Source organism: Lentinus tigrinus, assembly GCF_003813185.1.
Source record: "Lentinus tigrinus ALCF2SS1-7 unplaced genomic scaffold L226scaffold_46, whole genome shotgun sequence".
Lineage (NCBI taxonomy): Eukaryota > Fungi > Basidiomycota > Agaricomycetes > Polyporales > Polyporaceae > Lentinus > Lentinus tigrinus.
The window spans coordinates 126,207-151,683 of NW_027137955.1; the positions used below are offsets into that span (position 1 = coordinate 126,207).

Below are 25,477 nucleotides of genomic sequence, written 5' to 3' on the forward strand. Positions count from 1 at the left end.
CAAGGCTTCATCGCGCATCTCGCTCACATGCCTCCGATACCTCGCTACTCCGACGAAGCGGTACGCGAGCTACCTAAAGGGGCCAGGTGCGTAGGGTGCGAGCATCCCATATCAGTTCTCATTTACCTGACTTTCCTTCATCGATGTGAGCGCACAGTACGTGCAACTCGTTCAATGTACTACAGGTTGCTCACAACTTAGGGGCACATGTCCGTCGAGGGATGGAAGATATTACCCCTCAGTCTCGATGAGCGGTCCATCCAAGCTCGAGGACTCGGAGTTGGTACGATGCATACTCCGCCGTACTTTCCTTCGTGCGCTGACGATCTTTTTCAGGCCTCGCCAGCCGGGTCGGGAAAGCACCGCTACGCTCCTTTGGAAATTTTCATCCGGCCATAGACTCCATGGTTGGGCCGTGATCGTGAGTTGCGATGTCAACTGGGAACTGGATTCACGCGCAACATACAAGTACATATCGATTGGCCATGGCTCAGTGATGATTGACCCACATCGCTATTGCTTTGTCTGTTCCCTTTCATCCCAAAGTCAACATGGATAGAGGCTCATGGCAGTATCGGGATGTCCGGCCCGGCCTGTCCGACGTCCGACTCTCCAACGCCACCATCTTTGTCACCTTCTCCTTCCCGCCACTTCCGCCATTCGATGTCTTGCGAGCCTCTCCCCGCTTAGGCCACCCTGTCCTTAGCTCTGCCTAGCTTCCCAGCATCTCATCGAATGGTTTCACGCACTCGCGCGTCGAAGTCGCCGCACCGACAAGCTACCAAGACTCGGATCAAGTCGAGGCCGCCCCTGACATGTCGCGCGGAGACGGCTGGTAATCCTTGCAGAAAACGCCTAACTGGCTGGGTTTGGCTCTGCTGTGAGCATGCAAAGGAATACCAGGAGTCGTATGAGCGGTACAAGGCTGCCTCGGTGTCCGCTGAATACCTCCGCGACATTATCATGGTCTGGGCGGACAAGGCAGCAATCACTGTAATGCGCACTCTGGTGGAGGTCAACAATGCCATCAAGATGACGGAGACCTACATCGAATGTGCGGAAGAGGAGCTCCGGGGGAGGGAGCTTCACACGTTGATCTTCTTCGCTCACGGTACGTGCTCGTAACAATCCGAGTCGACGAGTCCATATCACGAGCGGTTATCCAATCCTTGTCTCCTGCTTAGTTGAACCGGATCCCGGTCATGTTCAGCGTACGAGACATGTTGAGACATGCATTCAACACGCGTACAACATCCTTGACGATCTCCGCACCCGCGTCGCTGACCTGACGCCCCCGGAACCGCGCCCGCGTATGACCCGGAACCAGCGCAGAAAGCAGAAAGCCAGAGCTTTGCGGGAGGGTCCAGTCGAGCTTCCAGGAATACTTTGCGCCTCAATATCGATTGGTCCTTACATCGACGAGGACGAGGAGTCTCCGCTTGCCTCGGGCATGGACAAAGAGGAGTGGCTCGCCGACTTGCGTACCGAGAGAGAGGCCGAGGAGATGTTGCGCTGGTACGCCGAGCAGGGCAATTCGGAGGAAGAGGACGAAGAGCTGGACCCGATGGGCCCCTTTGTTGCCTCTCTTGTCGATCATCTGGTGAGGCATCCCGCAGCTCCCCTGCAATACCGTCTGGAAGTTGACTCGTTGTTCTTCCCAGCTACGGCTCGGCCTTGCCCACCGAATCTGAAGGGAATGCTGGTTCATTGATTGCAAGATATCTATCCACAGTAAGAGGCTATCACTTCGGACTTGTCGATAGAACGACTCATCCAAGCTAATTTTTCGCAGCAATAATGGCTCCATTAGACGACTCGACTTCATAGCTTACTGATTAACTTGTCCCTGATGCGGATAGGTAAGCGTACTGCCCAAATATGCTCGCAATGTCACTTACTGTCTTTCAAGTTGCGTTTAATGATAGACATCACTATAATAACTAATTCTAATCATGTTCTGCCATGGTTGGATGGTCGCAACGATATCTGCATTGTAGCCCGTTACTTGAGGGGCGTGCGTATACCCATGTAGTATCTCCTTGGTATACCTCGTGTTTCGTCTCTCCTGTATATGATGTCGTCGCGCTCCCGGACACGCTACCACCTGTGGCGTAAGCGTTGACGAAGCCGGACTGATAGCTCGTCACGGTACTTCCTCCTGGAGATGTGAGAAAGACTCCGAGCGATGAGGAGGTGGAGAAGGGGAAGAAGATTCGTACGTCGGTGGGTCTACTCATGGCGCCATTGGACTAGGGAGATTCGGGTAGAGTTCTTCGAAGATCTACCCGGGTTGCTCGAAGAGAGCGAAATTCAGGTGAGTAGTTCCCTAGCCTATCTCAGGGACAAGCTGGATGCTGACGGGGCAGGTGCGTAGCCTTCACGTGCGGAGGCCTCAGCCAATGGCTAGATTAGATGGATGTGTAGACGTACCACATTCTGCTTCAAGTACCTTGTTGTGTTGTTCGACCTCCCTGCGGCTTGGCGCTGTGCGGAAGTTGAAGCTGTACTCGACCGCCCGGGCACAATGCGGTCAATTCAGGAACGCTCAAGCTTCCAGAAACCGCGATGGAAGAACCGTGCGGTCCGCAACCTGACAGCACCCTCAACCCGTGAGACGTGTTCATATATCTCGGAGATGGACGCGGAAGAGTCGTCTTTCCCTACCTCTGAATCTCACCGCACCCGATAGCGACAGCGACATCTGCCTTCACCTCCGCTGTCCGTCTTCCGCAGTACCGTATTCCATGCCGGAGCGCATAATGAACGTGCACCCCCGCGGTCTCCGGCGCAAGCCCGCTATCACGAACCTCTCGCGCTCGGACGTCTCTGTCTCCCGGGAGTCGACGTCGGCGGAGTCGGAGAACGACCAAGTACCTGAGCTTGGGATGCCCCCGCGGCGCCCAAGACCCACGGTCCCAAGCAAACCAACTGCGGTCGTGCTTGCCTTCCGCCAGCTGGGGTTCAATACCATGGTCGCTTCTTCTGCGGAGAGAGACATGACCGGGCAGTTGAGGGCGCAGTATCACATCACAGTGCATATGAACTGCTTCTGCCCTTCGTCATTTGCGACCGTCATCCGGCGGGAAAAGATCGATGGGGAGTTTGTGGGCTCGTTCGAGTGCGTCGTCCATGTGTTCGTGCGGCGCGGGCTGACCCCTCTGGACGAAGGATGGGCATATCCACGCAGAAAGCCGCAGTAAACATGTATGGCATAGAGAAGCACATGGACACTGTTCTATCGCGCGATGGGAAGAGAACCGCCGTGAGTACACCAGTCTCGACGCAAAGAATGCTGCCTGACCTCGCCTGGACCAGGAACGCATCTGGCGATGGAAGTGGGAAGACGTGCCGCAGCACTCAATCTGCTGGCATCGAGAGAGCCCAGTTAGATACGTATGCTTCTTCCCTCACCTATTCTCGCATGGATACTGACGTAGTCAGTGCTACTTCATGGGCACGGACGGACGACCGAGCGGTCCTATGATCGCAGCCTTCAATTGCGCTTCCAGCACAAGCGGAGGTGCAGAAGTACATCCTCAGCCTGCCTCTCTGAAGGTCTATCCTCACGGTCTACGAGCATTAGATCATATAGTACTGTCAGCGATGGTAGTGGAGAGAAAGCGACTCACCCCGTCTTTGATGGGTTTTCATTCGATATTCAACTGATTTCAACTTCATACTATGTCTTCCATAGCGCACACCACATCGATGTGCTTGTGCAGGAGCGCTTTGGTTTGGGACTAGGGAGAGCATGACGGTGAGCTTGAGCGTAGTCGACAAGTCACGGCCAGCGCACTGAGCGCAGCTGAAAAAAGTATCGGAGCTCGGCCCGAACGTGTGACGTCACTAGCGTCTATGTTCATGGTCGGCACGACGCCGTTCCAACTTGTTGGTCCTCTCCCGCAAACCTCACAATGGTCTTCTTCAGAGCACTGGGTCGCACACAGATACGGCTTCAACCACATCTTATGTGTGCTATTAGCCTTGGTGGTATTTTTGCAGGCTCGGCGAGCTCTGTACGACATTCCTCAACGACTAGGCACCTCGTGCGACAACCATCACCCTCAGCACCCCGAGAGGCTCCTGTTCCGCTGGTATTCCTATATGCAAGCAGATGGGATGCTCAGTCGCAGACGGGGTTAGTTGTGTTACTCCTACCATGGTGAGGGATGCTGACGAAATAAAAGGATGCAAGACAGCGCTGCTTGGTTCGCCGAGCGCGGCTACACATGTCTCGAGATAGACCTGGGCCATCCGGAGGACGCTAAGAGCTCACAAGCTCTCATGAAGCACTATGAGAGTGGTGAGTAACGTCCTAGTAGGGTAACAACTGTACTGACGCACCTCCCAGAACTGGCGTCGCATATCCGCCTTCTTGCGATTCCCTTCGCACCCGTGATCGTCGCCCGCGCGGGAGGGACACTCATTGCACAGACATACATCTCTTCGTACCCCGCGTCTGCCCTCCTGCTTATCTCCCCGCCGCCTTCGAATGCGACTTTGTCGGCATCATCCTCCCCTCCCCTCCCAACACCACTTCCCGAGTTCAACTTCGAGCCACGGTTCCCGGTTGCCGTCATGTGCACGGAGAACGAACGCTCCACGCTCGAGCGCGAGAACAGGCTGTGGAAAGACCCTAATGTGGACAAAATGGTCGTACGTGACGAGCGCGCGGTCTCCGGGCAGGAAGGGCTCGTGAAGATTGAGACATGGTTAGACGAGCTCGGGTTCTGACACCAACCTTGCATCAACTTGGGCCTTTGTACTGTTTGTATCGCGCTCTCTGTGACCAGATGGGATAACTAGACTATTTCTTGGTGTATGAGCGGTCGGTGGTCGAAACGCCTCCAGCATCAGGGGATGTGCGTCGATGAAACCTCCGTGACCGAGTCAAGGAGCCTCAAAGACGTGGACAGAGTTGGGAAAATCGGGTATGCGGCATGGTGCTTCTTTGTAACAGCCGCTGCGACCCTCTCTTCTCGCTTCTTTGATCGTTCGCCTTCAATCAACACCAGGAGGTGGCAGATTCACACTGGCATAGACGTCAGGAACAAATTTACAGCGCATGATAGCAAATTAGTAATACAGTGAGTACCCTCGACGGTATGAAATTCTCTCAAGCCTGCTCCAACTGCTGCACCTGTGGCGCAGCATCCCGGTCATCCCATCCCTCAAACAGGACAGAGTATATCTGCGAACACGTCTGCTTGTGCCGCTTCCAATCGTCCCGCTGGCATTCAGTGCTGCGAATCGCGTTCCCCAATCAGACCTCGAGGCCAGCACTCGATATGGCAGTCGACCGTACTCACCCGCAGTACCTGGTAAGTTTGCACCTGCTGCACCGCTGGAGCTCCATGCTCGAGGTGGCGTCCTTCTGGCACCCGGCACAGCTGCTCGCTCGCGGGTGCCTATCTCCGGGCCGCTTGCGGCGGGGCCTCGGGAGGGGAGTCTGCGGGAGGTTGTTGAGCATCTTGATCGCATAGTGGTGCTCCTCGAGCTCGGCGAAGCACTCCTGGCGATCGTGGTTGCAGATGTGGTGGATCTGTCGTCAAAGTAATCGAGCGGACGGTTTGAAAGAGAAAGGAAAACATTTGAGTGACCTTCTCTCTCTGAGAATGACGCGTACGTACGAAGATGGCCATGCGCGGAGGCGATAGGTGCGTCCAGGTGAGCGTCATCACCTGGGTCTCGCGGGCGATGCGGCCTGAACTTGCCCCGCACACGGGGGTCAGCACTCAGTATCAGAACGCGCACATACACACCGACTAAAGGCGTACCGCAGAACTCGCACATCCAGTCGCGCGAGTGCTTGACGTCCCGGATGAGGTTGCGAGTCATGTCATGCAGACGCTGCTTGTCACGCTCCATTGGGAGGTAAAACCTGATCGTACATTTCGTCCCTTCCCTACGGGATATGCAGCGACATACTAGTGAGAATGCTACCCGGTTTGTTAGAGGGATATATTGAACGCGTACCATCCGTAGGTGACGACCTCGAGGTTGACCTTATCCTCCCTCTCCCATTCTTGGAGAGGGATGCTTGTTTCGCGGGTGAATGGCGACGTCTGGGGCATACCTTCTAATGTCGCATCACGGAGTCAACACCATATAGTACTGTATATATAGAAGGGAATACTCACCCGTCACAAAGAGGCTCAACGTTGTCGAGTCGATAGAGAGGGAAGGGAGAGGAGGGGCCTGAGTGGCGCGATAGTTGATGATAAGCCGCGTACAGTCACGGTCAGGTGATCTTTGTCACAACCCCTCCCCGTAGTAGTGGCGATACTATTTCCAGTACCCCTGCTGCCAGCAGCCATACACCGCACTCTGGGGTATCTGTCATCATTCCTCTGGGCCCACCAGGCGTACTCAACTGTTAATTGTCTCGGGAGGCACGGACAAACGAGTCACGATGGCCACACAGCAACGTCCAGCAGTCCCTTGAGCATGCAAAGTACACCTGAGTATGATGAAGCGCTGACATCGCATTGCGGACGATCCTATTCTGCACAATTGCTATGCTACATGAACTGTACTCGCCGTTAGAACATGCATTCGCACTGCAGATGCCAGACTCACCTGTGTTCACCGACGATTCCTGCTCTGCCCACTAGCACCTTGAGGACCCGCTGCGGCACCCTTCCTCATCTCTTCCTCATCCAACCCTGCTTCGGCCAGGATACGCTCCACCTCCTCAAGAATAGGCTTGTACTCGGCTGTTACGAACGTCCGTCAGTGACGCACGCACAGATAAAGTCAGCGTGACTGACCGTAACGTTCCTCCGCGAGCGTGAATCCGTCTCTGCGGAGCAGCTTTCCACGATTGTCGCTGGTCCCGTACGCCTTCTGCGCCCAGTATTCGCCTGTCATGCACCTCAGTGTGAGTTATCCCATAGTTCTCTAGAGCTATGCGAGATTGGCACATACGAGAACGCGCATAGAACATGGCCAACGTCTCGCCGGGTAGTGGGGTACTGATGACATCCTCCGGGGACCGCGTTGCGTCCTTAGCAACGCCCATGAACGCAGTGGCTTGAGAGCGCAGGTCCTGCACACGCACGACGTTAGAGATCACCATCATGACATATAGGAAGTTACTCGTACCTTCTCCTCGACGATGGGCTCAAGCACGTCCACCTCTTTCTCCTCGTCCTCTCCGACGATAGTCACGCTCTCTGTCTCGTCCCGCTGCGTCTTGTCATCATCATCATCATCGTCGTCTTCATCGTCGTCGTCGTCGTCCTCATCGCTGCTACTCTCTTCATGACCTTCCGCGATGACGATCTCGGAACGCTTGAGACAGACATAGCGATCGAGCTTGTCCAGCGGCAGCGCGTAGAAATCGTCCAGGGTATACTCGCGTGAGCCCTTCTCAAAGATGCCACCATATCTGGGAGTGAAAAATAGAGTTAAATATTGATAAGACGACGAATGTAGGAAGACGGAAGTGTGTGGATGGGAACGTACATGTATAGCGTATTCCGAAGAACTGCAAGCATTGCATTGTACCGGGGCAGCGGCACTGTCAGTGTGGGGTCGTCCGGGTCCAATTCCTCCTCGGGCGGTGTATTCGCCGGGTTTTGCTTCGCAGGGGGCGCTTTACTCGGTTTCAAAGGCTTCTTCTCGGCCACCTGTTAAACGCATGAAGCCGCTCTCCGTCAGAACACCGACCACAGTTGAATAACAGTGTGGACTACGTACGTTCGTATCGCCATCCTCGTCATCACTTCCCTCCGTGTCGTCAAAGTCCTCTTCATCGGATTCAGGTCCCGGGCGGGTGTCCTGGACCGCAGCCTTCTTCTTCGGCGCTCCGCCTTTCTTCTTGGGCTTCTTCAGCAGCATCGATACCCATCTTCCGTTCCCTGCAATCTGATAGCCATACAGATCGTTATGGAAGACGCTCTCAAGAGTCTCCTCGCTCGTGTCCTCGTCCGTTACTCCGCCGAAGAGGATGCCCATGTTCTTCACACTCCAGAGCGCCATCGTGCAGCCAGAGCGGAGGGAGGGCGCGTAGGCTGTAGACGGCTTCTTGCGCCGCTCCCACTTCAGTGTCAGCGGGTCGGCGGTGGACTTGCCCGTAGTAGGTATTTCCGTGCTGAGCGACATCCTATTCAGAAGTCAGGGTGCGCTCGACGTGGGAAGTGCGGCCTACGTGGTAACCCACCGTAGGAACCAAGTGTCGTCAAGCATAACTCCGACTGGTCGACTGCCCTTGACGTACTCCTTGCAGTATCCGCCATGTAGGAGGATGCCGTCGGGAGTGGGTAGGAAGGAGAAACCGCTTCGAGGTCTGTACGGGCGCAGAGTGAGTTAGTTCCATCGCACAAGAGCGGGAACGTGTTTGACGTACGAAGGCTTGCGATCGTTATCCTTTAACTCAATGTGCTTCCACTTATATTCCTGCGTGTCGAACAACCAGAGATCGTTGAGATAGTTCGCTGTCCACGACGGGAAGCATCAGCGAGATGTTCATTATGAGCCAGAGAACTCGTCGATACTCACTCTTGATCCCTGGGTCGTAAAATCCGCCGAAGAGAACCACGTAGTGCTTCCACATCGCCATGCTACGAGGGACGAGGAGTCAATGTCCCCCCTCGGAAATGACAGTAATCCGCAGCAGAACATACCGATGCCCCGACCGCGCCGTGGGACGGACCTTTGTCTCTATTCGCTCCCAGGAGTGCGTCGAGATGTCGAAGCACCAGAAATCACGGTAGTGATGGAATGTGTTCTGGTAGAGCGACGAGAACTCTCCTCCTGCAATGAAAGCATAAAAATCGTAGGTACAATACGGGTTGGCACAGGAGAGGACACGCACCGAACAGGTAGAGCTTCCCGCCACCAGCGGGCGTCGCGACAACAGCATGTGCTGAGCGCGGTCCAGGGCATGTAGGGGAGACAAACTTTCGCCATTCGTTCTGCAAAAAAATACAAGCATCCGAGTGAGTAGTGGAACAAGAAATGTACGACAGACAACGTCACCTTCTCAGGCGAATATCGGAAAACGTCGCTGTAGAAGTACTGGGTGCAAGCTATGAGGGGAGGAGTACCGAGTACCGTCAAGCTTACAACTCACTGCTTTCCCGTCATCACTGAAGAACTCTCCGCCAATACACCATAGGTGATTCCCGTTCGGACATGGGGTGAGGGTCGCGTTCGCGCGTCGACTAGGGGGTCCCTCCACCAATTCCTCCGTGACCTTGTGCCTTTCTTCCCATTCTCTTTGGATCTACTGGCGGTGCGCATCTCAGAGTCTCGACTCCACAACACACCGGCGCGCTGTGCGTTGCTGAGAACACGATTGCGCAACTCACCTTGTCGAGGATACTCTCTAGATCCTGATCATCGTCCTCGAACTCGTCCTTGGACTTGGTCGCTTTCTTCTTCTCCTTCCGCTCGACCTTCTGCGCAACCTTAGCTTTCTTTGCGGCTTTGGCGGATGCCTTGTTTGTGTCCTTTCCTTTCTTCTTCGCCATACTCCGCCAGGTACTATGACTTCAAGGTTCGGCGGCGGCCCGTAATAGGTGCTCAGCGCTGTGAAACGTGCTAGCCTTACGACTGCAGGTTCTACGCAGGAAGTTGTTGAAAGTTTCAAGGCCGCTGTGCGCGCAGGTCAAGTATAGTGGGAATTTAAGGTGAGTGTGTAAGACCGTAAGTCGTCAGAGACTCAGGTGATCGGGACCCGGACGAGCAGATCTCGTACACTAAACGTTATCTCATCCACAGGCGTCTATCTTATCTGCCAAGGTCCTCCAAGCACGGCTCCAGGACTCTCGAGACCGCCTCAGAGTCAAATAATATTGAATCGAGCCCATACGAGGGACTTTATTCCAGGAAAAAAATTCGCATCACACCATATCACACTTTTGTGGCGCCAACCACATAGATTTCACCACTTATTAGTCACAGGATACAAGTAACCATCAACTCGGACTTCAAGACAACCGAACCCCTACAACTCGAAACAAGCGAGCGTCCATGATCAACGCGGGTGTGAGTATGGAGAAGGGGAAGGTGATTGGGAGATATAGGCTGCCCGCCTAGAGCGAGACGGGAACGCAGCCAATGCTGACGAGACCGCCTGTATGCATCGAGTGAGTATGCAAAAATCACCCTGAGACGTCGAGCCAGTTACACATACCAACGTTGTTGTTCTCGCAGCAGACGGTGGAGGCCTCGCTGCAGCAAGTCGTTAGGGATAGTGCGTATGCTATGAGACAGTAGGCAACCCACCAAGAGCCACCAGAACCGACGCCGATGACGGTGATCGGGGAGCAGGTGAGTCCAACAAGGACATCGACACCCTGGACGACAACACCGACAAGACCCAATAGGACCGAAGTCGCGGGGTCGCTGGCCTTCTCGACGCTCTTGCAGCACTGGATGGGGCCAGTGCTGCAGCTGCCGCTACCGCCGGGGACGGGGGTGGCGACCGCAAGGACGGAGAAGACCGCAGTAGTGTAGACGGCGAGCTTGGCGAACATCGTGGATGAGATGATGGTGTTAAGGAGAGGAAGGTTTGGGGTGTGGTTTGCGAGAACGCGTAAGGGACTGAAAGGACTGTGGGTAGCAAGGTTTGCTGAGATCCTACCGGTGGGGCACAGAGGGTTTATATAGACGTTCTGGAGGATGAATTCTACGAGACCGACCGAGGCCCGGACGACCTCGTGTTCTCGTGCGCCGAGAATTGGGGGAGCAGAGAACAGACTGAGATCCATCATCGTTCGCTCGTATTGGATGACCGTCCGGGGGCGTTACCAGCGCATCAAGCCGAGCATTCTTGCGGAGCGCACAAACTCGATGCGATGTCTGGTGCGGCTGCGGCTGCAGTGTAATGAATGTGCGTTACGGCAACTATCTCCGCCAGCAACGTCAGGAAGCTCTGAGATGTTCTAAAGGAATTGACGAAAATTGACATTGAGCGGGCTTTTCATCACTGCGCGAATGGAAGCCCGCCCAATCCGCATGATGAACTCGTAGTCTGTTCGCCCAGACCAACTCGTAACTTAGTAAGCAGATATGCAGTAGCAGGAATGAACCTAACAACTCACGCCGAGGCTCCCGACAACTGTCGCGCAGTGGCATGTAGAATAACATATGATCTTCCGCGGCCCTCAAATACGGAGTCGGATAGAGCATGAGGCCCAAAGGCCCTGAAGGCCAGGACGCAGGACACCGCCGTCAGATATGCTGTAGACTTTACGCCTCCGGACGCATCCGCGCGCCGTGGAGATTCCGAGGAGTATAGTTCTAGGAGCAGAATAGCCCGTTGCTGAGAACTTTCGAAGCAAGTGATCTCCAGAAAGACGGCGTTAGAGGAGAAGCCGCGCGGGGGGTCGGCATAAAGACACACCCATCGCAACAAAGACCCGACGTCAACTTTTTGTGGTCCTCGTTATGTCGTCTGTTGTTCTTGTGCCAGAACCATCACAGCGATGAAGGCCTAGGTATAGCGCGACGTGTATCATAATCGCCAGTGAGGTCTACTGTTCGCCGTTGCCCATGTGCTTGGAAATTCTGGTTTCACCCTGTCAGCTGTCAGAACGTACATGTTCGCATCCGGTGAATTCATCAGAAGTCAGCTGGTTAAATGTAGTCGACCAGCGTCCGGTCGAAGGCATGTTTCGTGTCCAAAGTCGACTGGTCGTACTCGGAGCCGCCGCAAAGTCCTCGGCACCGTGAAGAGCGTAGCCTTGTCGAGACAGTGAGCGGTAGCGTTTCAAACAAAGACACAGCGAGCAGACCAGAGAGCAAGAGTACGAGTGTAGTTTGCTGGATGCAAGCTGGACGATGGTAATCGTGGTCGGGACGTTAGGGCAGCGAGCGCCTAAGAGCACGCTCCTGCAAGGCTCAGGCAAGGCTCGTCGTCGTCGACGACGACCGCGACGACCTCTCCGACCGTGCAGCTCATTCCTGGCTCTCCAACCCCTGCTTGCCATCGCTCTTGCGCATACGCCTTGAGCTAGGTCTATCCTAATGCCTTCTCAAACTCTGTCGGCTCAAATAACGCTTTGTTAGAAGTGACAGCACACAACAACCTACGAGCACCAAAGCATCTGGACTCGTACGGCAACGATGCCACTAGTCTTTGCTACACCTCCCATCGCGCTCTCGACCGCTCATCTATTAGCTGCGTTCTTCACATTCTCCTACGTCGGCTCGTTGTACCTCTCGAAGAACGCACGATTATCCTTCAAAAAGGGCGTGTCATCCACCGTCGATGGGGAAGAAAGGGCTAAGGAGAATGACGAGCGGTGGAGGAATGACCCAGATGTCATTCGCGCGAGGCTGCTCGCCGCCAGCGCGAGCACGCTATTGAGTGTGTATGTGGTGTACCAATTGGTCCAGCGTATCACCCCAGAGTACGAGGTATGTGCACGCTAATATCAACGTCGGGTCAAGTTCTCTGTATGCATCGAGTGTCGCTGTCCACCGGACCCCTGCGCACGAGAGCAGCTATGGAATTGCTCTCTCCGTCTTCCTCAGCGACAGATAAGGGATGCGATCCACTCATATCTTGCATTAGAGCAGCGTAAACCCATGGACCGCCGTCGAGTCGTCACTAGCACGTCTAGGAATCACCCTTGACTTCGCCAGCAACCCTCTTTGCATCATTCTCCCTTGCCTTGTCGCCCCAATTCTATACCTGGGCCCGCTGTACGCAGACTATTTATCGGAAACACTGCCCTTCCAGCGGCATTGGAACTTCCGTTCCAGCCTGTTGCCGATTGTCTCGACGTGGGTTGGCCGCAGGAACTACATCGTTGTATGTTGCGTTCCCTTTCCTTGTCGACTTTATTGCTGACGCTGAGAGTTGGTCACGCCAGGGCCCCATCACTGAGGAGATAGTTTTCCGCGCATGCATGTTATCAGTCTACCATATGGCTGGAGCGTCACGGAAGAAGATGATCTTCCTCTCCCCGCTTTGGTTCGGTATCGGTAAGTCAGACGGGTCCAATGAAACACTCAATTACTCTAACTCGCCGCGTCGAAGCTCATCTGCATCATGCATGGGACACGTACAACCGATATGGGCGCACGAGCTCGGCATTACGTATTGCTGTGATGCAGACATGTAAGTGCTCAATGCGAACATGGCCGTGTCTAGATCGGCAACTGAGGAATCGACAGTGTTCCAGCTCGCCTACACGAGCCTCTTCGGCTTTCACTGCGCGTTCCTGTTCCTCCGCACGGGCTCGCTCCTGCCTCCGACCTTCTCGCACATCTTCTGCAACGTCATGGGCTTCCCACAGTACGGCCTGCACGTCAAGATGTTCCCGAAGCGCCGCCTCGGTGAGTCTCTCCGGTATCTCATACACCCCATCTCCGCTGACGGCGACCGGTCCATCGCTCCCAACGACGCGTCACAGCGATCCAGCTCGCGTACCTGCTCGGGATCGCGGGCTACGTCTATTCCATGCGATGGTGGACGAAGGCAGACGACAGCCTCTTCTGGCCCGCTCCAGGACAGCCTGCGCGATTCTGATCCCCGAGATGGGAGCTTCGTCTCCTACTCTCGTCCGGCGCATTATGGGACGCTCGATCTCGACATCAGCCATTATCGAGTTCTGGAACTCACTGACAAGCGTCGTCATGATCATGTGCTTAGACCATGGCCCGAACCCCGAGCCCAATACACACGCAGTGCCCTCGAGATCCTCCTTGCGAGTCGGTGCTCGCCAGTCCGCGCATCGCAAAACCCGAGTACACCAGAAGACGTTTCTCGACGATCGCGCAGAGCCACGACTGCTCACGAGCAGCAATCAGGCTTAGGACTTATCGACATGAGGCTTTCGCATGTCGCGCAGCTCAGCGCATCGCCGTGGCACACGCGTCTCTTGCCAAACTCGTCTATATCTGCCGCAGGTGGCAGGACAAAGCGGCGTTTGCCCCTCGGCGCTCAACGCTGTCCCGTGTTCCTGGTCGCCTCGCCTCGCCCATATAAACCTGCAGCATCTCATCTTCCCCGCGCGCCTGGCCGTCTCGCCTTTGTAGCGTGCTGCGTCTCTCTGTGCTCGTGCAATCACCACCTCCAGCCGTCACCTCCACCTCTGCGATCACCACATCACTACGCCTCCCAGTGGCTCAGCACGCTTTGGCAATCAACGCTTTGATCTGCAATGGCGTCTTTTCCGCGGTGGTTAGACAAAGCGAAGGCTACGGGTGCAAGGCTTATAAGCGGTGAACCCGAAGACGCGAGCCGTCCTCAGCGTCGACGCAGACGCGACTCCGATTACGCCGACATCCCGCCCTTTCTTCTCCCTCTCTCCGTACGTGTACGGCTCGACAAAGACAGCCGGAAAGCCCGCTCCCGCAGTGCCCCATATCACAAAGACAGAGTCGTCACAGCCGTACGTCTGCCTCTCACCCGTCTCCGCTCCTTGTTCTTTGTCTCACCAAGTGCCGGACAGACACAGCAAAAACGGCGGACGAAGCTCAAGATGCCCACGGTCCTAAAACGCCTCACCGGTCCGCCGACGTGCCCGATCGTCGTCGTGCAGTACAAAGACGAGTTCCGCGGAGTGGGACACGAAGCGGACCTCCACTGGGCCCTCGTCGTCATCACCGACCGCACGACGCTAAGCGGGCCGTCCTTCCAGGCGTACGCACAGAAGCGCCGCCTTCGCCGCCCAAGAGCGCGTTCCCATCCTCAAGCCCAGCAGCGTCACCGCTCGGGTTCAGCCTCGGACGGATCTACGAATGGCGGGGCTGCTGCCTGGTTTGGCAGCGGGACGAACGTCATCCGGTCCGAGGGCGCTGAGAACCTCTACTCAGCGAAGGAGAAGGGTGGTCCAGAACCGGGAGAAGATGCAGAGTACGAGTACGAGACGCAGTGGTACACCCGGCACGCGCCGGCGTCGCTCTTCGATGTTTCAGCGACGGTGCGGTCTCTGTGCCTGGGCGGGGTGCAGGTCGGCTCGGTGCGTGCTGCGGATGTCGGGAAGCTGGTGGAGTACCTTGCGAGCCACCCGCCTGTGCCGAGTTATCAGGGATGGAGCTCGCGAGACTATGTTCTCGAGCTGCTCGAGCTATTGCGCCCGTTCAAGATGCTCCGGCCCGACTTGCAGGGGATTCATCTCCGGGCGAGAGCGGGAGAGCGCAGGGAGGTGGGCGTGGATGACTTGCTGCCGGATCTGAAGGAGGTCGGGAGGGTCACGCAGGAGAGCATCTTCCAGGAGGATTTCAGGCCGTGCGTGAAGTATGCCTCGTGAGATGTGTGTATGTGGGTTTCGAGTGATCTACGACATGGACGTGGTTGTACCTGATATTCGATGTTGCATTGTACGAGTGTTGTACCATACGCTAGCGGATCAACGTGCCTGTCCTTGTACCTAGACTGGTGTGCTGTACTGAGATGTCCACACGTAGTGCGAGGTGACTTTCACTGAGCGAGTATCATCCTATCCTCGTATGCTGACACCCTAAGTCGTAGTTACATCACGGCCCAGGGTCAATTCGGCCATCCGTCGAACTCAGCCGACTTGATGGCCTTGCACGCAAACTTGTGTCTTGGCCAGTCCTCTTTCTGGCATTTGGCACTTCACGAGACAACATCAACGCCCGGGCCGGCAGCGCGTTTCCATAACGTGAGGGGTAACTACGTACCTGCAGTATCTGCGATCGTTCATGAGCATCCGGGTTGGGATACGATGCCCAAGGTCACACGACTAGACTTACCTAGTCACCTTGCATCCCCCGCATCGCTTCATGGCTGCGTTCACATCTGCGCTCGCATCCGTCTTGCAGTTCGCACAGCTCGCACTGAGCGGGTACACTTCTCCAGGAGGCTTGCCCATTTGTGGTGGGTGAGGGCCCATGATACCCTTGTGCTCTCGGTTGATGCGGTCGTGTGTCGCCCGCAGCGCCGCCTGGCACTCAGGCTTGTCCATATCGCAAACGTGATGCACCTGTTCGATCGCGAAGTCAGATCTAATCGGATATATGGATTCGGGAGTCTAGGTGCTCACGTATACTGGAAGCCTGCAGATGGGGAAGAAGACGTATGGCACTGTCTGCATTTGCGTCTCGCGGGCAGGCGCACCTGGGCGCAGAGGATGCTAGGTCAGCGCAGAACATACATACACCGGCAACTGGCATACCGCAGAACTCGCACGTCCATGGTTTTGAGTGCTTCAGGTCCATGAACATGCACAACACGGTCAATCGGGCGTCCTCGTAGTTCTCGTCCTTCGGGAGATGCATGCGGACCTTCGCGTGCTGGCCGTTCCTATACGTAGACGGGCCTTAAGCAGCTAGTAGCTGGTAGTTATGACTCACAACATACCCTCCGTATATGTTCACATCGATGTTCATCTTGTTGATGTCTTCCCAGTCTTGAAGGGGACCTTGACCCGGAAGGCCGCCGCGCTCGAGTGTGCGCATAATGGTCTGTAGACTAGGAAATCCTGGACGGGTAAAATCCATAATACACCTGTTACACTTTTGTGAGTCTCGAAGATGTTTATCGGCGCGATGAGCAAAGTTCCGGTGAGTAGATGATGCATTCAGTAAATCGATTGCGATAATGTGACAATGATCACATGACTGTGACACCACGCGGTGTCAGGTTGTGATCCGCGAGTTCCCGCGTGGCAGACGTCGCCGGAGTCAAAGTCGCCCCATCAACTGGATCTTGGAGGCCGAGCTGATGAGATTCATAATAGATTTTGGTGCTTCATATGAGATCACAACAAGTTCCAGACGATAATCCACTTCAATACAAATGGTTCACTGGCATTGAAGGATGTGATTCTGCCTGTAATCCTAGCCATGACCTAGGCTACGCTTTTACGTCTGATAATATGCTACAATCCACGACCACTCCACGTCCGTATACAATGAAACCGCCCTCACAAGCTATTCGAGCCAAGACCCGAGCTGCCACTTAGCGTGCGCGTCCCCGACACACCCCGGCAGCTTCCTCTCACCACTCCCGCCCTCCTCGTTCTCTGGCTTCGGTGGTTTCAGGTGTCGCACTAAGGAGTCCTCCCTGCTGTACTTCTTCCCGCATCCTCCTACGAAGGAAACGCCAGCGATCACCCGCACCTTGCCGTCCCCTTTTGCGTGAGCCTCGGGGTGGAATCCCACGGGGAAGCCGCAGCATATCCACGGCTTCAAGCCGAGATGCGTGGACTTGTGTCGACTGAGGTCGACCTTGCGCTTCGTTACGTAGCCGCAGCCTGGGTACGCGCAGCGGAAGCGACGAGGGGACTCGGGCGACTGTTGCGGATGTGCACGTTTCTTCTTCTGCGGTCCGCAGGCACGGGCAAGGGACGAGGGCGTATCAAAAGGAAGGGATAATGGGGTGTCGGAGGAAGGGGATGAGGCCTCGGCGGAAGGTGAGGACGACGGATCAGAAGGAGGAGATGCGGCCGACGACGCCGGCGACGGAGAGTCGGGAACAGGAACAGAAGGCGTCTTCGTGGATGGCGGCGCAAGGAGCCCTTCTTGACTTGAGCTTGACGCTTGCGGGGTTGGGCAGAACTGCGGTGCACCTCCTATGGTTGAGTGTACGTTTTCGAGAGCACAGAACTCGTCAAAGTGGGAAGCGTGATGTTCTCCCGCGTGCGTAGGCACCACACCGGCGTTCGTCATGGACGTGGACGCTCGGACCTCCGGTACGGTGCCGACTTGATCTTGGAAGACAGAAAGGTCGAGGGGGTATGCCTGCATCTGGCTATTCTGCCCAAGAGCAGAAACTCCGGGGTTCGCCCATGATTGCTGTGGCAGCGCTACAGGCTCGGACTGCATCCAAAGAGCCAGAGGGTCCAAAGCGGTAGAAGTCTGCGCCGAAAGCGGTAGATACTGATACGCGGCAACGAATGGAGGGTGCGAGGTCGTCCTCTGGAGGGAGGGAGCCTCAGTCCACCCATGGACATTATTGAAGGCCGCGGCGGAAGGCTCGACATAACTCGGTAAACCGTACGTCTGAGGTTGTAGACTCGCAAGACTGTGCCAAACATGAGCCACAAACTGAGTGGTGAGCAAATGATTACATACTGAAAGCGGGCAAGGTCCTGTTCCGAGAGCGCGTGCGCCTGAGCGGCGCCGTAGTTGAATGGCGCTACATGCGAGAGAGGCGCAGTGTGCGCCAGGGACGTGTCGCCACTCCACATGTCATGATGGAAAGCTGTATCCGCATTGGCGGAGGCACTGGCACAATAGTCGCCAACATCGCTGTCGTTCAACAGTGCAGGATCAGCTCCGGAGTAGAGTGGCGGGTTCATGTCCGGGTGGTAACTGGCGAGAAGCGATGGGTACGGTGAAGAGACGGGTTGCCGGAAGGCGTGGGCAGGAATAGAACCAACGCAAGGATGCCCATCTTTCAGCGAAGCTTATGAGTTTGCGATAGGGTAGGACAAAGCGGATGGGACAAAGCAGTGGAATGCCAAAGACTCGCTTTGACCTCCGGGCACGAGGCTACGGCAGTGCAGCAGGAGGCGCCTGGTACATGGAGTGCTGCGGTGGCTGAAAGTCCCACGGGTGTCAGGCTACGGGCTCTGTTTGCTTTGTTCCAGCCCTCCTGCATGCATGGTCGAGTTGGGATGGATTGAGCAGAGCGGTATGCGAAATGGTACCTGTGAGAAATTGAAGCGGTACTAACGAATGCAACAGCTCTAGAAAGACAATAACGATGAGCCCGTACTGCTGGTGGAGATCGAGGACGTACACGAACTTACATTTACTTGAAGGTGACCTCCTTCTGATATACAGGACGCTTTTTCACTTCCGTCGCAGTCCGATAGACCCGAGGATATTCTGAACATCATCACTCTGGATCCCACTATTGACCCTGCCGACTAGTGAGTACACGTATCGGATCAAGTTCGTTCCTACTTACCACTCCGAACCCAACTTTCACGGTCGTCTGCCCTGTGAATTTCTGCACGTCTGCAGCTACAGCTTCTACTGCAGTACGAGCCTCCTATATATCTGGCGCTGCCTGAGAAACCGCTTGACGGACACTACTATCCACCTGCGCAGACAACCATGGAAGAAGTGAGCAAGATTATGCACTCGCTCGACAATGATACTACCCACTACTTGCCTGCATCCTCTGCCACGCCTCTCACAACTTCTGTGCCTCGACCGCTACGCCCTCTGCCGACGCATGTGCCTGTGATAGGTCCGGAGCTACTCATGGTAGTGCTTCGCCAGTGGCAACGACTTTCTTCGTCAACCTCGTAGCGGCGGACATGTCAGGGTATCCTGCATTGGGGGGGGGGGAGTGGGGCTGCGGTAGTGTAAGGTTTGACTTGGAAACGTCCGTATACATATAAGGATAAACTCACGCTTCCCACAGTCAATTCACTCCCGCGGCGGTATGCAGACTATCGGACGTAGGTTGTAAAGCTCTCGTTTGTATAGATGAAGACCGCGCTGACGAGACTATAGTGATACAGTTATATACAAGCATACGAGAGCGGCATCGGAGACACTAATGATACAGAGGTCCGTGAGCGCAAAGCTCACGCCCGAGTGTAAGACCACGGAAGGATGTCTGCATCGAAGTAGACGGCGCCTGACCCATCCCTCCTTTCGACAAGCCCCATGAGTAGAAGCGTGTCTGCGGGACCGTAGAGGTCCATCTTGCGCACCGTGCGCCCACCGCGCCGCGCACAAGCCGCGGCGGCGGCGGCGCTGAGCGGGTGCCCCGGGGGGAGCACGGTAGGCAGCTGCAACGCAGCCTTGATGCCGTTGAGCACGGCTGACACCGTCAGAGGTTGGTTGTCTGTCGACGAGACAGACCCCCAGTGCACAGTGACCCCATGCACGACGAGGTGCAGCTGGACGTGTTTGTTCCACGTCTCGGGGAAGGCTGCCTGGCGCAGGCGGGGGTCGGTGGTAGTATGGAGGCTACCGAGGTCGATCGGCGACATGCCGCTCATGATCACAGGGTGGATCATGATGCGGGTGTCCCCGCTCCCTCGAGTGGGAGCTTGGTAGCGGGCCGCGTACATGTTTCCACTGACCCTATGAAGGAAGGTGTCAGCCACGTGAGCCTGCTGCTTCAAGTGAAGACGAGACATGACTTACCCGTTGGCAGAGCCAAGGTGGCCGGTGGTACCCCACGACAGTGTGTCTGAGGGCATGTTTGGACTGGCGAGCGAGAATAATCAGCGATGAGCAGTGGATTTCGAGGCGACGGAGGAAGGTAGACTCACTGACTGCGGTGAGCCATCCGGGGAGACGACTCTGGAGCCAGAGGCTCTAGGCCAGACCCGAGCTTCGAGTGCGTACGGACAGAGGGCGCGAAGCGTACGTGCCCGCGTGCCATCTTGTGGTGTTCAGTAGTAGTGTTTGTAGAGTTGGATGATGGAGGATGCGTGAAGGCAACGGAATCGTCGTCGTCGTCGTAGGTAGAGTTGTGAAGGCTCACCATGCGCCCATTTCTCGCCTTAAAAAGTGCGCCTGTTCTTCATCCGCTCGCTGTCGGAGGAGGTACTGAGCTTAGGGCCATCGAGACAAGTAGCTAGAGGACGCTGCAGGCCGTCGTCCGAGCCCGAGGACTTGGAGATGGGCGGGGCATGGGGGGCAAGTAGAGTTCAGTCCGAGGAACGCACGACTCAGGAAGGCAAGTTGCAGACGTCGCTGGTATTGGAGAGCCGACGTCAGAGGCCCGAGGACCATCGGCGGCGTTGAGGGATTTATCGACCCTGAGCATAGCCCGTATAGTCTGTGCAATTTTGTGGTAACGCTGAAGCAGGGTCGGCGGAAAGGGGAGAGAAATCGAGCGGCTGGAGGAGCTGAGGTCCATGGCACAGGTCTAGGAAGGTTGCCAGAGGAACAGGGCGGCATTGAGCGGTCCATGGACCAGTAGTTCCGGTCCAGATAGGAGGCAGTGAAGTTGTGACCGTAGAGAGCGCCAGACCATCCGTGTAGCGGCAAATATTCTGGGGGAGAAAAGTGGGAGGGGGTAGGGAGGCGAGGGGAAGATCCTGAGAACTGTGCAACGAGGAAGATATACTGACCTGGTCGGAAGAGACCGCACGCTGATGGAGAGGGGAGCACCGGTCTGAGCGCGATGGACGACGAATCACAGGAGGCCATCTCACGAGTGTACGTATGAACGGGCGCAGAAGAAGCACGGCGAAAGTACGACGCCGTTCGTCAAACGTAAATGCTCGTCGCGCGCGATCTCTCGACCGCTCAGTAGCGTCTAACAGGATGGTTCAACGCCGCCGGCGTGTTGTGCGGGATACGAGATGCGCCAGAGCAAAAGGTGGCCTCCAAGAAACATCGGACGGCCGATGGACGAGGGGAGAATCGAACAACCAGTCACTCACCTGAACCGTCGCCGTGGCATCCCAACATAGCCGTATGAGCTGGTGGAGGAAAGGTGTGAGCTTGAGCAGAAAGAGGATTTTAGTCAAGTTGAGCCATAAGTCGAGAAAAGAGGCAGATCTTTGAGAGAGCTCAGAGAGGGGGGATACGTGAGATGATCATATGCAGACGACGAAGTGGTTCTTATAGAGAGGGAAAATCACACAAGCAGCTGATCACAGGCGGGACACATCGCCCATCGTGCCACGACCAACCCACGGTTCGTGCTGTCATCGCGCCTAGATTTGCCATATAGGGAACAAAAAAACGTCCACAGTTGCCCACAATGACCGCCGCAGCCACACGTTCAATCATCCTGTCCGTGCGCAGGCTGCCTCGGGGCTACTCATGTACCTATCATCTCATATCTCATGATAGGTACGCAGTAGCCCAGGTTCAAGTTAACGGTCCTAGTCTCTCGCTACTCGACACTGGTGCATAGAGCTGTGAAATTCAAGCTTCCTTGGCCCCGACCGCCTCTCGCCGCCTCGGGCAATGCATGCAGTTCGCACGACTCAGAAAGCAGTAGGTCGGTAAGCATTCTGAGGCGTATGGATTGAGAATCGTGATGTGTGAGTCTACATAGATCAATCAGGGGAGCGGTCCTACACCGCCCTCACTATAACCACTCTCGGCCGACCTCGCTCTGTGATCAGGCGTGATTGCTCGACCCACTACTCGGTAGGCCATCCAGTAGATTACGGGCTGGATGAAAGCTCCGCAGTCAATTACGAGACAAGTATTCTCATAGGTTGGCCTGGGTACGAGCACGGAATGTCAAAACGAGCTCGGAAGATGACCCTCGATGTGGATCCACCGGCCGGCGTAAGGACGCGAGCATCTCAGAACCATCCCGTGAGCCTCTGAAGTATGCAAGTGAGACTTCGGGAGGCAGAGAAGAGAGACCGTCAAAGACGGAAACCGAGGACAAGCATCGGCGCGCCGGGAAGAGGGAACGACAGAGGTGGGGTGGACTTACAGAATGGGACCTCCATAATTCCAAACTGACGCCTAACCAGCATCACGGTAGAGTGCGCGTGTGTCCCAGGTCGTCTTCAAATGCGTGGAGAGTGATAGCGACGGCGGAACGGAAGGAGTAGGAAGTGGTGTAGCAGGGCGACGTGAACATTATCCGGGCACTACTGCAGGGGTTAAATTGCTCACCAGCGTAGAAAGGGCAAATCGTATTGACGCGGACTAACCCTGTTTCTGTTCGTGTCCACGTCACGTCCTGTCCGGACAAGACAGCACCTCCAAGGCCAGATCCGGCGCGCTCAGTGTCGAGGACTGTATCTCCATTCCCTCATCTCCTATACCCATGTTTGTACATTGTAGGCGCAATATTGATGCATATGTACGCAAATCTTCACCTGAAGAGGCTTGCAAGTTACTCTGGTGAAGAACGGAATGGACGACAAGGTGGACGTACCTTCAGCAACGTCACGTCAATATTTTGATCTCCCACGACTCAGTACGTGGTCTCCACACGCTTGCGCACGGGCCATCGCAAGAGCTTTCCAGCGGGTTCCGAGACGAGCAGGCGGGCAAAAGCAGCAGACGGTGGTGGTCAACAGCCAGGAGAAATGCTCCGCCACTGGCGCTCTGCCGCCCTGTGGGAGTTAGGCGCCTTATGCCGCCGGCTAGGAGCGTCGGGTCAATGTATAGATGCCGACGGAATTTTAGCCTCGAGTCGGGACTCGCAGCGATCTCGGTGCCGTTAATTTTGACCGATTGAATTGAGGATGCCTGCTGGGTTTTGACGCTTGGACATCGCTCGCCGTTCATCGTGTATGTATCGCGTTGCTTGTAATACAACATACATGGGTATACAACAGGAGCTCCAGCCTAACCTACACGAGAACGGCGAGCTCGCTGTACGAGCACAAAGGAAACCTACGCAGCCCTGGTCTGCCCCTCACCTCCCCACCACGTACATGATGCTTCTCGTACACCCAGGGTATGATGCTATCGATAGAGCATAAAGCAGAACAGAAACGAAACAGCGTGCCGAGCCGATGATAACGCACCATCGGATCTCAAGCCCACCCATAGTCCTCGTGCCACTGAGAATCGCCCCGCGATCTCATTTAGCACATCCCAAGCTCGACGACGAACACCTCCCCATGCTCCCGCCCAGCGGGCACCTCCCGCCGGCGTGCAGGGCGGATCCCAAGGAAGCGCCGCCTCCGTCCGAGGCGGTCGATCCTCCGCAGCGGCACACTCTCGTCGTGCTCGGGATCCGCGTGTGCGCATCCATCACGATACGCAAGGCTCTTCCTCCTGTTCCGCTCGCGCTGGTGGTGCATGGCCTCTACCACACACCCGAACTCGTACCCGACGCGCGCATCCGCCGCATCCCGGAGCCGCACACGCTCCTCCTCGCCGAGGGCTGCGAGCTCCTCCCGCGTGAGCGGCTCGCGCAGCTCGCGGTACAGCTGCCCAAGCAGGTCATAGATAATGACCGCTCGGGGGTTCACCTCCCATGGGGCCGGCGGGAGGAAGGACGGGGTCACCGAGTGCTCGACGGTGATCTCGAGGCCGGGCGCATCTTCGAGGATGAGGACGAGTGACGTAAGAGGCTCGGGGACGCCTCCGGGTCCTGCGCGGATGGCGACCCACCGGCGCAGGTCGATGATGTGCCTGATCGGCATGTTGTCTTGCAGAGACTTGTACGGGTCCCGCATGATGTCCCACTCGAAGGGAGGCTCGGCGGACGCGTGAGGGGGGAACGCGAGGAGCGCGTCGACGATCGGGACATCGGAAGCGGACGCGGACGCGGTTGTGGCAGACGTACCCGATGGCAAGATAGCAGGCACCGCGGAGCGCCGCACAGGCGGCACTGCAGGCGGAGGACGGGAATACGGTGCATGTCGGACGCTGCTTTGATGAACGCGAGTGCCATGCGCATGTGTCTTGTCGATTCTGGATGGCGATGGAAGTGGAGCATCAAACATGAGAATGCTACTGTAGTTCGATGCCGGAAGAGTGGGGAGCGGCGACAAGAGGATGGGTGAGGTGGGAAGATATTCTTCCTCGCTGTCCTGAGCCGGGAGATCAATGGGACGCAAGAGCGGCGTCGGGGGAGGGACGACGCTTGCGGGATCGAAGGGGTAGGGGATGTGTCTAGGATTGTAATGTCTCGGGTAAGAGTGCGATGGCCCTTTGGACCGGGGCGCAGCCAGCAGCCGGAGCGGTGACCCGGAGTGCATATTGCTTGCGATGCAGGTCGTGGCGGGTGACACAGTACGTGCAGTGGATGCAGCCAGTACGAGGGCGGGGGGAAGGAGGGGGGGGGGGTGTATCTTGTGTCCTAGCAATGCAGCCTTCCTTCTTTTATGCCCTGTGTGCTGCGACACAGACGCGCTATTCCGCAGAATGGAGGTGGCAAGTTTAGGGAACTTCCTGTATAGGAGAGAAGACGACTTGCATCCGATTAGGCAAGTGCGAGACGACTCGGCGTTCCAGCTAGATGCCAGGAACAATTCGGAGATTTTCCTGGGATAGTGATTACCATGGGGTCGACGGTCGGGCACTTCGATTAGAGCAAAGAGAGTTCACAGACCCATAGACCATTCGTGCCACCAGGACGGCCAGGAAAGACGAGCTCCTCGACACCGCAGGAGAAGTAAACGTAGCCTGGCATTCAATAGAGATCACCCAGGGTGCGAATCTCGTCGATTCTGGGCAGAAGACGAAGCAGGGCGCCCTCCCACGCGAAAAACCCTGGGCGTTGCATCACAGGGCATAATGCGGTCGACGGCCCGGATATGGAGGCCGATAGAAGACTTGCGATGTTAGTCTCAAGGGCGCGGCGGAGGGGACGCGCTGACGCACCGCTGCGGCAGGTCTGGGGGCGGTTCGTGCCATCGGGTAAGTGACCGCCTCGAGGCGCTTGCTTTGTGCTTCGGTAGTGCCGACGTGGTGGGTGGTACGGACGTTGAATTTGAGTGATGTCATTCTGCGCGGGCATGCTGTATTCGTCCGGATCATGGTCGACTGGTCGATCGTCGTCCGACATGCATGTGTGCAGCTAGCCCACATTGATGCTACAATAGCTCTTGACAGCTATTGACCACGACCACGACTACAGCCCACAGGCCAGAGACAAACCATAGCTCGTTACGCTCCGACCGTGGCGATATCGCAGACATCC

At 56.2% G+C, this 25,477-nt stretch overlaps 12 protein-coding genes across 12 annotated transcripts; 5 read left to right on the forward strand and 7 right to left on the reverse strand.

Moving 5' to 3' along the window:
- Positions 1 to 576: 576 nt before the first annotated feature.
- L226DRAFT_616783 (uncharacterized protein) lies at positions 577 to 2,124 on the forward strand. Its single transcript, XM_067686951.1, has 5 exons — positions 577 to 1,111; positions 1,185 to 1,600; positions 1,662 to 1,731; positions 1,793 to 1,859; positions 1,910 to 2,124. Exons 1-3 carry the CDS (start codon positions 736 to 738, stop codon positions 1,689 to 1,691), a joined length of 822 nt encoding a protein of 273 aa, XP_067530116.1. The 5' UTR covers positions 577 to 735; the 3' UTR covers positions 1,692 to 1,731; positions 1,793 to 1,859; positions 1,910 to 2,124.
- Positions 2,125 to 2,674: 550 nt separating this feature from the next.
- On the forward strand, positions 2,675 to 3,695 carry L226DRAFT_494147 (uncharacterized protein). Its single transcript, XM_067677478.1, has 4 exons — positions 2,675 to 3,118; positions 3,169 to 3,262; positions 3,316 to 3,393; positions 3,442 to 3,695. Exons 1-4 carry the CDS (start codon positions 2,745 to 2,747, stop codon positions 3,664 to 3,666), a joined length of 771 nt encoding a protein of 256 aa, XP_067530117.1. The 5' UTR covers positions 2,675 to 2,744; the 3' UTR covers positions 3,667 to 3,695.
- A 273-nt stretch (positions 3,696 to 3,968) lies between these two features.
- L226DRAFT_548121 (uncharacterized protein) lies at positions 3,969 to 4,734 on the forward strand (the record flags this gene model as incomplete). Its single annotated transcript, XM_067682565.1, has 3 exons — positions 3,969 to 4,138; positions 4,188 to 4,303; positions 4,352 to 4,734. The coding sequence occupies 3 exons, from the start codon at positions 3,969 to 3,971 to the stop codon at positions 4,732 to 4,734; spliced, it is 669 nt and encodes a 222-aa protein (XP_067530118.1).
- A 284-nt stretch (positions 4,735 to 5,018) lies between these two features.
- L226DRAFT_555144 (uncharacterized protein) lies at positions 5,019 to 6,172 on the reverse strand. Its single transcript, XM_067683044.1, has 6 exons — positions 6,141 to 6,172; positions 5,977 to 6,079; positions 5,778 to 5,905; positions 5,631 to 5,704; positions 5,310 to 5,542; positions 5,019 to 5,243 (listed from the first exon to the last, which is right to left on the reverse strand). Exons 2-6 carry the CDS (start codon positions 6,072 to 6,074, stop codon positions 5,117 to 5,119), a joined length of 660 nt encoding a protein of 219 aa, XP_067530119.1. The 5' UTR covers positions 6,075 to 6,079; positions 6,141 to 6,172; the 3' UTR covers positions 5,019 to 5,116.
- Positions 6,173 to 6,347: 175 nt separating this feature from the next.
- Positions 6,348 to 9,653, reverse strand: L226DRAFT_539730 (galactose oxidase). Its single transcript, XM_067681726.1, has 15 exons — positions 9,315 to 9,653; positions 9,077 to 9,229; positions 8,983 to 9,021; positions 8,819 to 8,918; positions 8,628 to 8,757; positions 8,503 to 8,564; positions 8,351 to 8,438; positions 8,165 to 8,290; positions 7,702 to 8,107; positions 7,468 to 7,631; positions 7,105 to 7,390; positions 6,928 to 7,048; positions 6,771 to 6,863; positions 6,580 to 6,716; positions 6,348 to 6,530 (listed from the first exon to the last, which is right to left on the reverse strand). Exons 1-14 carry the CDS (start codon positions 9,474 to 9,476, stop codon positions 6,586 to 6,588), a joined length of 2,061 nt encoding a protein of 686 aa, XP_067530120.1. The 5' UTR covers positions 9,477 to 9,653; the 3' UTR covers positions 6,348 to 6,530; positions 6,580 to 6,585.
- Positions 9,654 to 10,040: 387 nt separating this feature from the next.
- Positions 10,041 to 10,484, reverse strand: L226DRAFT_471567 (fungal hydrophobin; the record flags this gene model as incomplete). Its single annotated transcript, XM_067676393.1, has 3 exons — positions 10,041 to 10,081; positions 10,142 to 10,179; positions 10,234 to 10,484. The coding sequence occupies 3 exons, from the start codon at positions 10,482 to 10,484 to the stop codon at positions 10,041 to 10,043; spliced, it is 330 nt and encodes a 109-aa protein (XP_067530121.1).
- A 1,591-nt stretch (positions 10,485 to 12,075) lies between these two features.
- On the forward strand, positions 12,076 to 13,486 carry L226DRAFT_548125 (Abi-domain-containing protein; the record flags this gene model as incomplete). The annotated part of the gene is made up of 6 exons (XM_067682566.1): positions 12,076 to 12,369; positions 12,527 to 12,766; positions 12,828 to 12,939; positions 12,995 to 13,075; positions 13,132 to 13,293; positions 13,371 to 13,486. The coding sequence occupies 6 exons, from the start codon at positions 12,076 to 12,078 to the stop codon at positions 13,484 to 13,486; spliced, it is 1,005 nt and encodes a 334-aa protein (XP_067530122.1).
- A 955-nt stretch (positions 13,487 to 14,441) lies between these two features.
- On the forward strand, positions 14,442 to 15,035 carry L226DRAFT_427872 (uncharacterized protein; the record flags this gene model as incomplete). The annotated part of the gene is made up of 2 exons (XM_067674667.1): positions 14,442 to 14,640; positions 14,815 to 15,035. Coding segments are annotated over 2 exons (420 nt in total), but the record flags the coding sequence as incomplete, so codon positions are not given.
- Positions 15,036 to 15,451: 416 nt separating this feature from the next.
- Positions 15,452 to 16,383, reverse strand: L226DRAFT_471578 (uncharacterized protein; the record flags this gene model as incomplete). Its single annotated transcript, XM_067676394.1, has 6 exons — positions 15,452 to 15,539; positions 15,607 to 15,615; positions 15,679 to 15,908; positions 15,969 to 16,042; positions 16,101 to 16,228; positions 16,286 to 16,383. The coding sequence occupies 6 exons, from the start codon at positions 16,381 to 16,383 to the stop codon at positions 15,452 to 15,454; spliced, it is 627 nt and encodes a 208-aa protein (XP_067530124.1).
- A 474-nt stretch (positions 16,384 to 16,857) lies between these two features.
- L226DRAFT_575547 (uncharacterized protein) lies at positions 16,858 to 18,227 on the reverse strand (the record flags this gene model as incomplete). The annotated part of the gene is made up of 2 exons (XM_067685211.1): positions 16,858 to 17,950; positions 18,001 to 18,227. The coding sequence occupies 2 exons, from the start codon at positions 18,225 to 18,227 to the stop codon at positions 16,858 to 16,860; spliced, it is 1,320 nt and encodes a 439-aa protein (XP_067530125.1).
- A 1,242-nt stretch (positions 18,228 to 19,469) lies between these two features.
- On the reverse strand, positions 19,470 to 20,278 carry L226DRAFT_526561 (uncharacterized protein; the record flags this gene model as incomplete). Its single annotated transcript, XM_067679060.1, has 3 exons — positions 19,470 to 19,974; positions 20,038 to 20,100; positions 20,166 to 20,278. 3 exons carry the CDS (start codon positions 20,276 to 20,278, stop codon positions 19,470 to 19,472), a joined length of 681 nt encoding a protein of 226 aa, XP_067530126.1.
- A 2,819-nt stretch (positions 20,279 to 23,097) lies between these two features.
- L226DRAFT_539738 (uncharacterized protein) lies at positions 23,098 to 24,577 on the reverse strand. The gene has a single exon (XM_067681727.1). It carries the CDS (start codon positions 24,531 to 24,533, stop codon positions 23,412 to 23,414), a length of 1,122 nt encoding a protein of 373 aa, XP_067530127.1. The 5' UTR covers positions 24,534 to 24,577; the 3' UTR covers positions 23,098 to 23,411.
- Between the last annotated feature and the right edge of the window lie 900 nt (positions 24,578 to 25,477).

Excerpts from the sequence above, each read along its gene's own strand:
- L226DRAFT_616783 (XM_067686951.1), top strand. The coding sequence starts at position 736 with ATGGTTTCACGCACTCGCGCGTCGAAGTCGCCGCACCGACAAGCTACC. Across the intron at positions 1,112-1,184 it reads GTTGATCTTCTTCGCTCACG|TTGAACCGGATCCCGGTCAT; the intron begins GTACGTGCTCGT and ends TCTCCTGCTTAG. Across the intron at positions 1,601-1,661 it reads CCTCTCTTGTCGATCATCTG|CTACGGCTCGGCCTTGCCCA; the intron begins GTGAGGCATCCC and ends TGTTCTTCCCAG.
- L226DRAFT_494147 (XM_067677478.1), top strand. The coding sequence starts at position 2,745 with ATGCCGGAGCGCATAATGAACGTGCACCCCCGCGGTCTCCGGCGCAAG. Across the intron at positions 3,119-3,168 it reads GAGTTTGTGGGCTCGTTCGA|GATGGGCATATCCACGCAGA; the intron begins GTGCGTCGTCCA and ends CTCTGGACGAAG. Across the intron at positions 3,263-3,315 it reads GCGATGGGAAGAGAACCGCC|GAACGCATCTGGCGATGGAA; the intron begins GTGAGTACACCA and ends CGCCTGGACCAG.
- L226DRAFT_555144 (XM_067683044.1), bottom strand. The coding sequence starts at position 6,074 with ATGCCCCAGACGTCGCCATTCACCCGCGAAACAAGCATCCCTCTCCAA. Across the intron at positions 5,705-5,777 it reads CTGGATGTGCGAGTTCTGCG|GCCGCATCGCCCGCGAGACC; the intron begins GTACGCCTTTAG and ends GGGCAAGTTCAG. Across the intron at positions 5,543-5,630 it reads CTCCGCGCATGGCCATCTTC|ATCCACCACATCTGCAACCA; the intron begins GTACGTACGCGT and ends CTTTGACGACAG.
- L226DRAFT_539730 (XM_067681726.1), bottom strand. The coding sequence starts at position 9,476 with ATGGCGAAGAAGAAAGGAAAGGACACAAACAAGGCATCCGCCAAAGCC. Across the intron at positions 9,230-9,314 it reads TAGAGAGTATCCTCGACAAG|ATCCAAAGAGAATGGGAAGA; the intron begins GTGAGTTGCGCA and ends CACCGCCAGTAG. Across the intron at positions 6,717-6,770 it reads GCTCGCGGAGGAACGTTACG|CCGAGTACAAGCCTATTCTT; the intron begins GTCAGTCACGCT and ends CGTTCGTAACAG.
- L226DRAFT_539738 (XM_067681727.1), bottom strand. The coding sequence starts at position 24,533 with ATGCACTCCGGGTCACCGCTCCGGCTGCTGGCTGCGCCCCGGTCCAAA.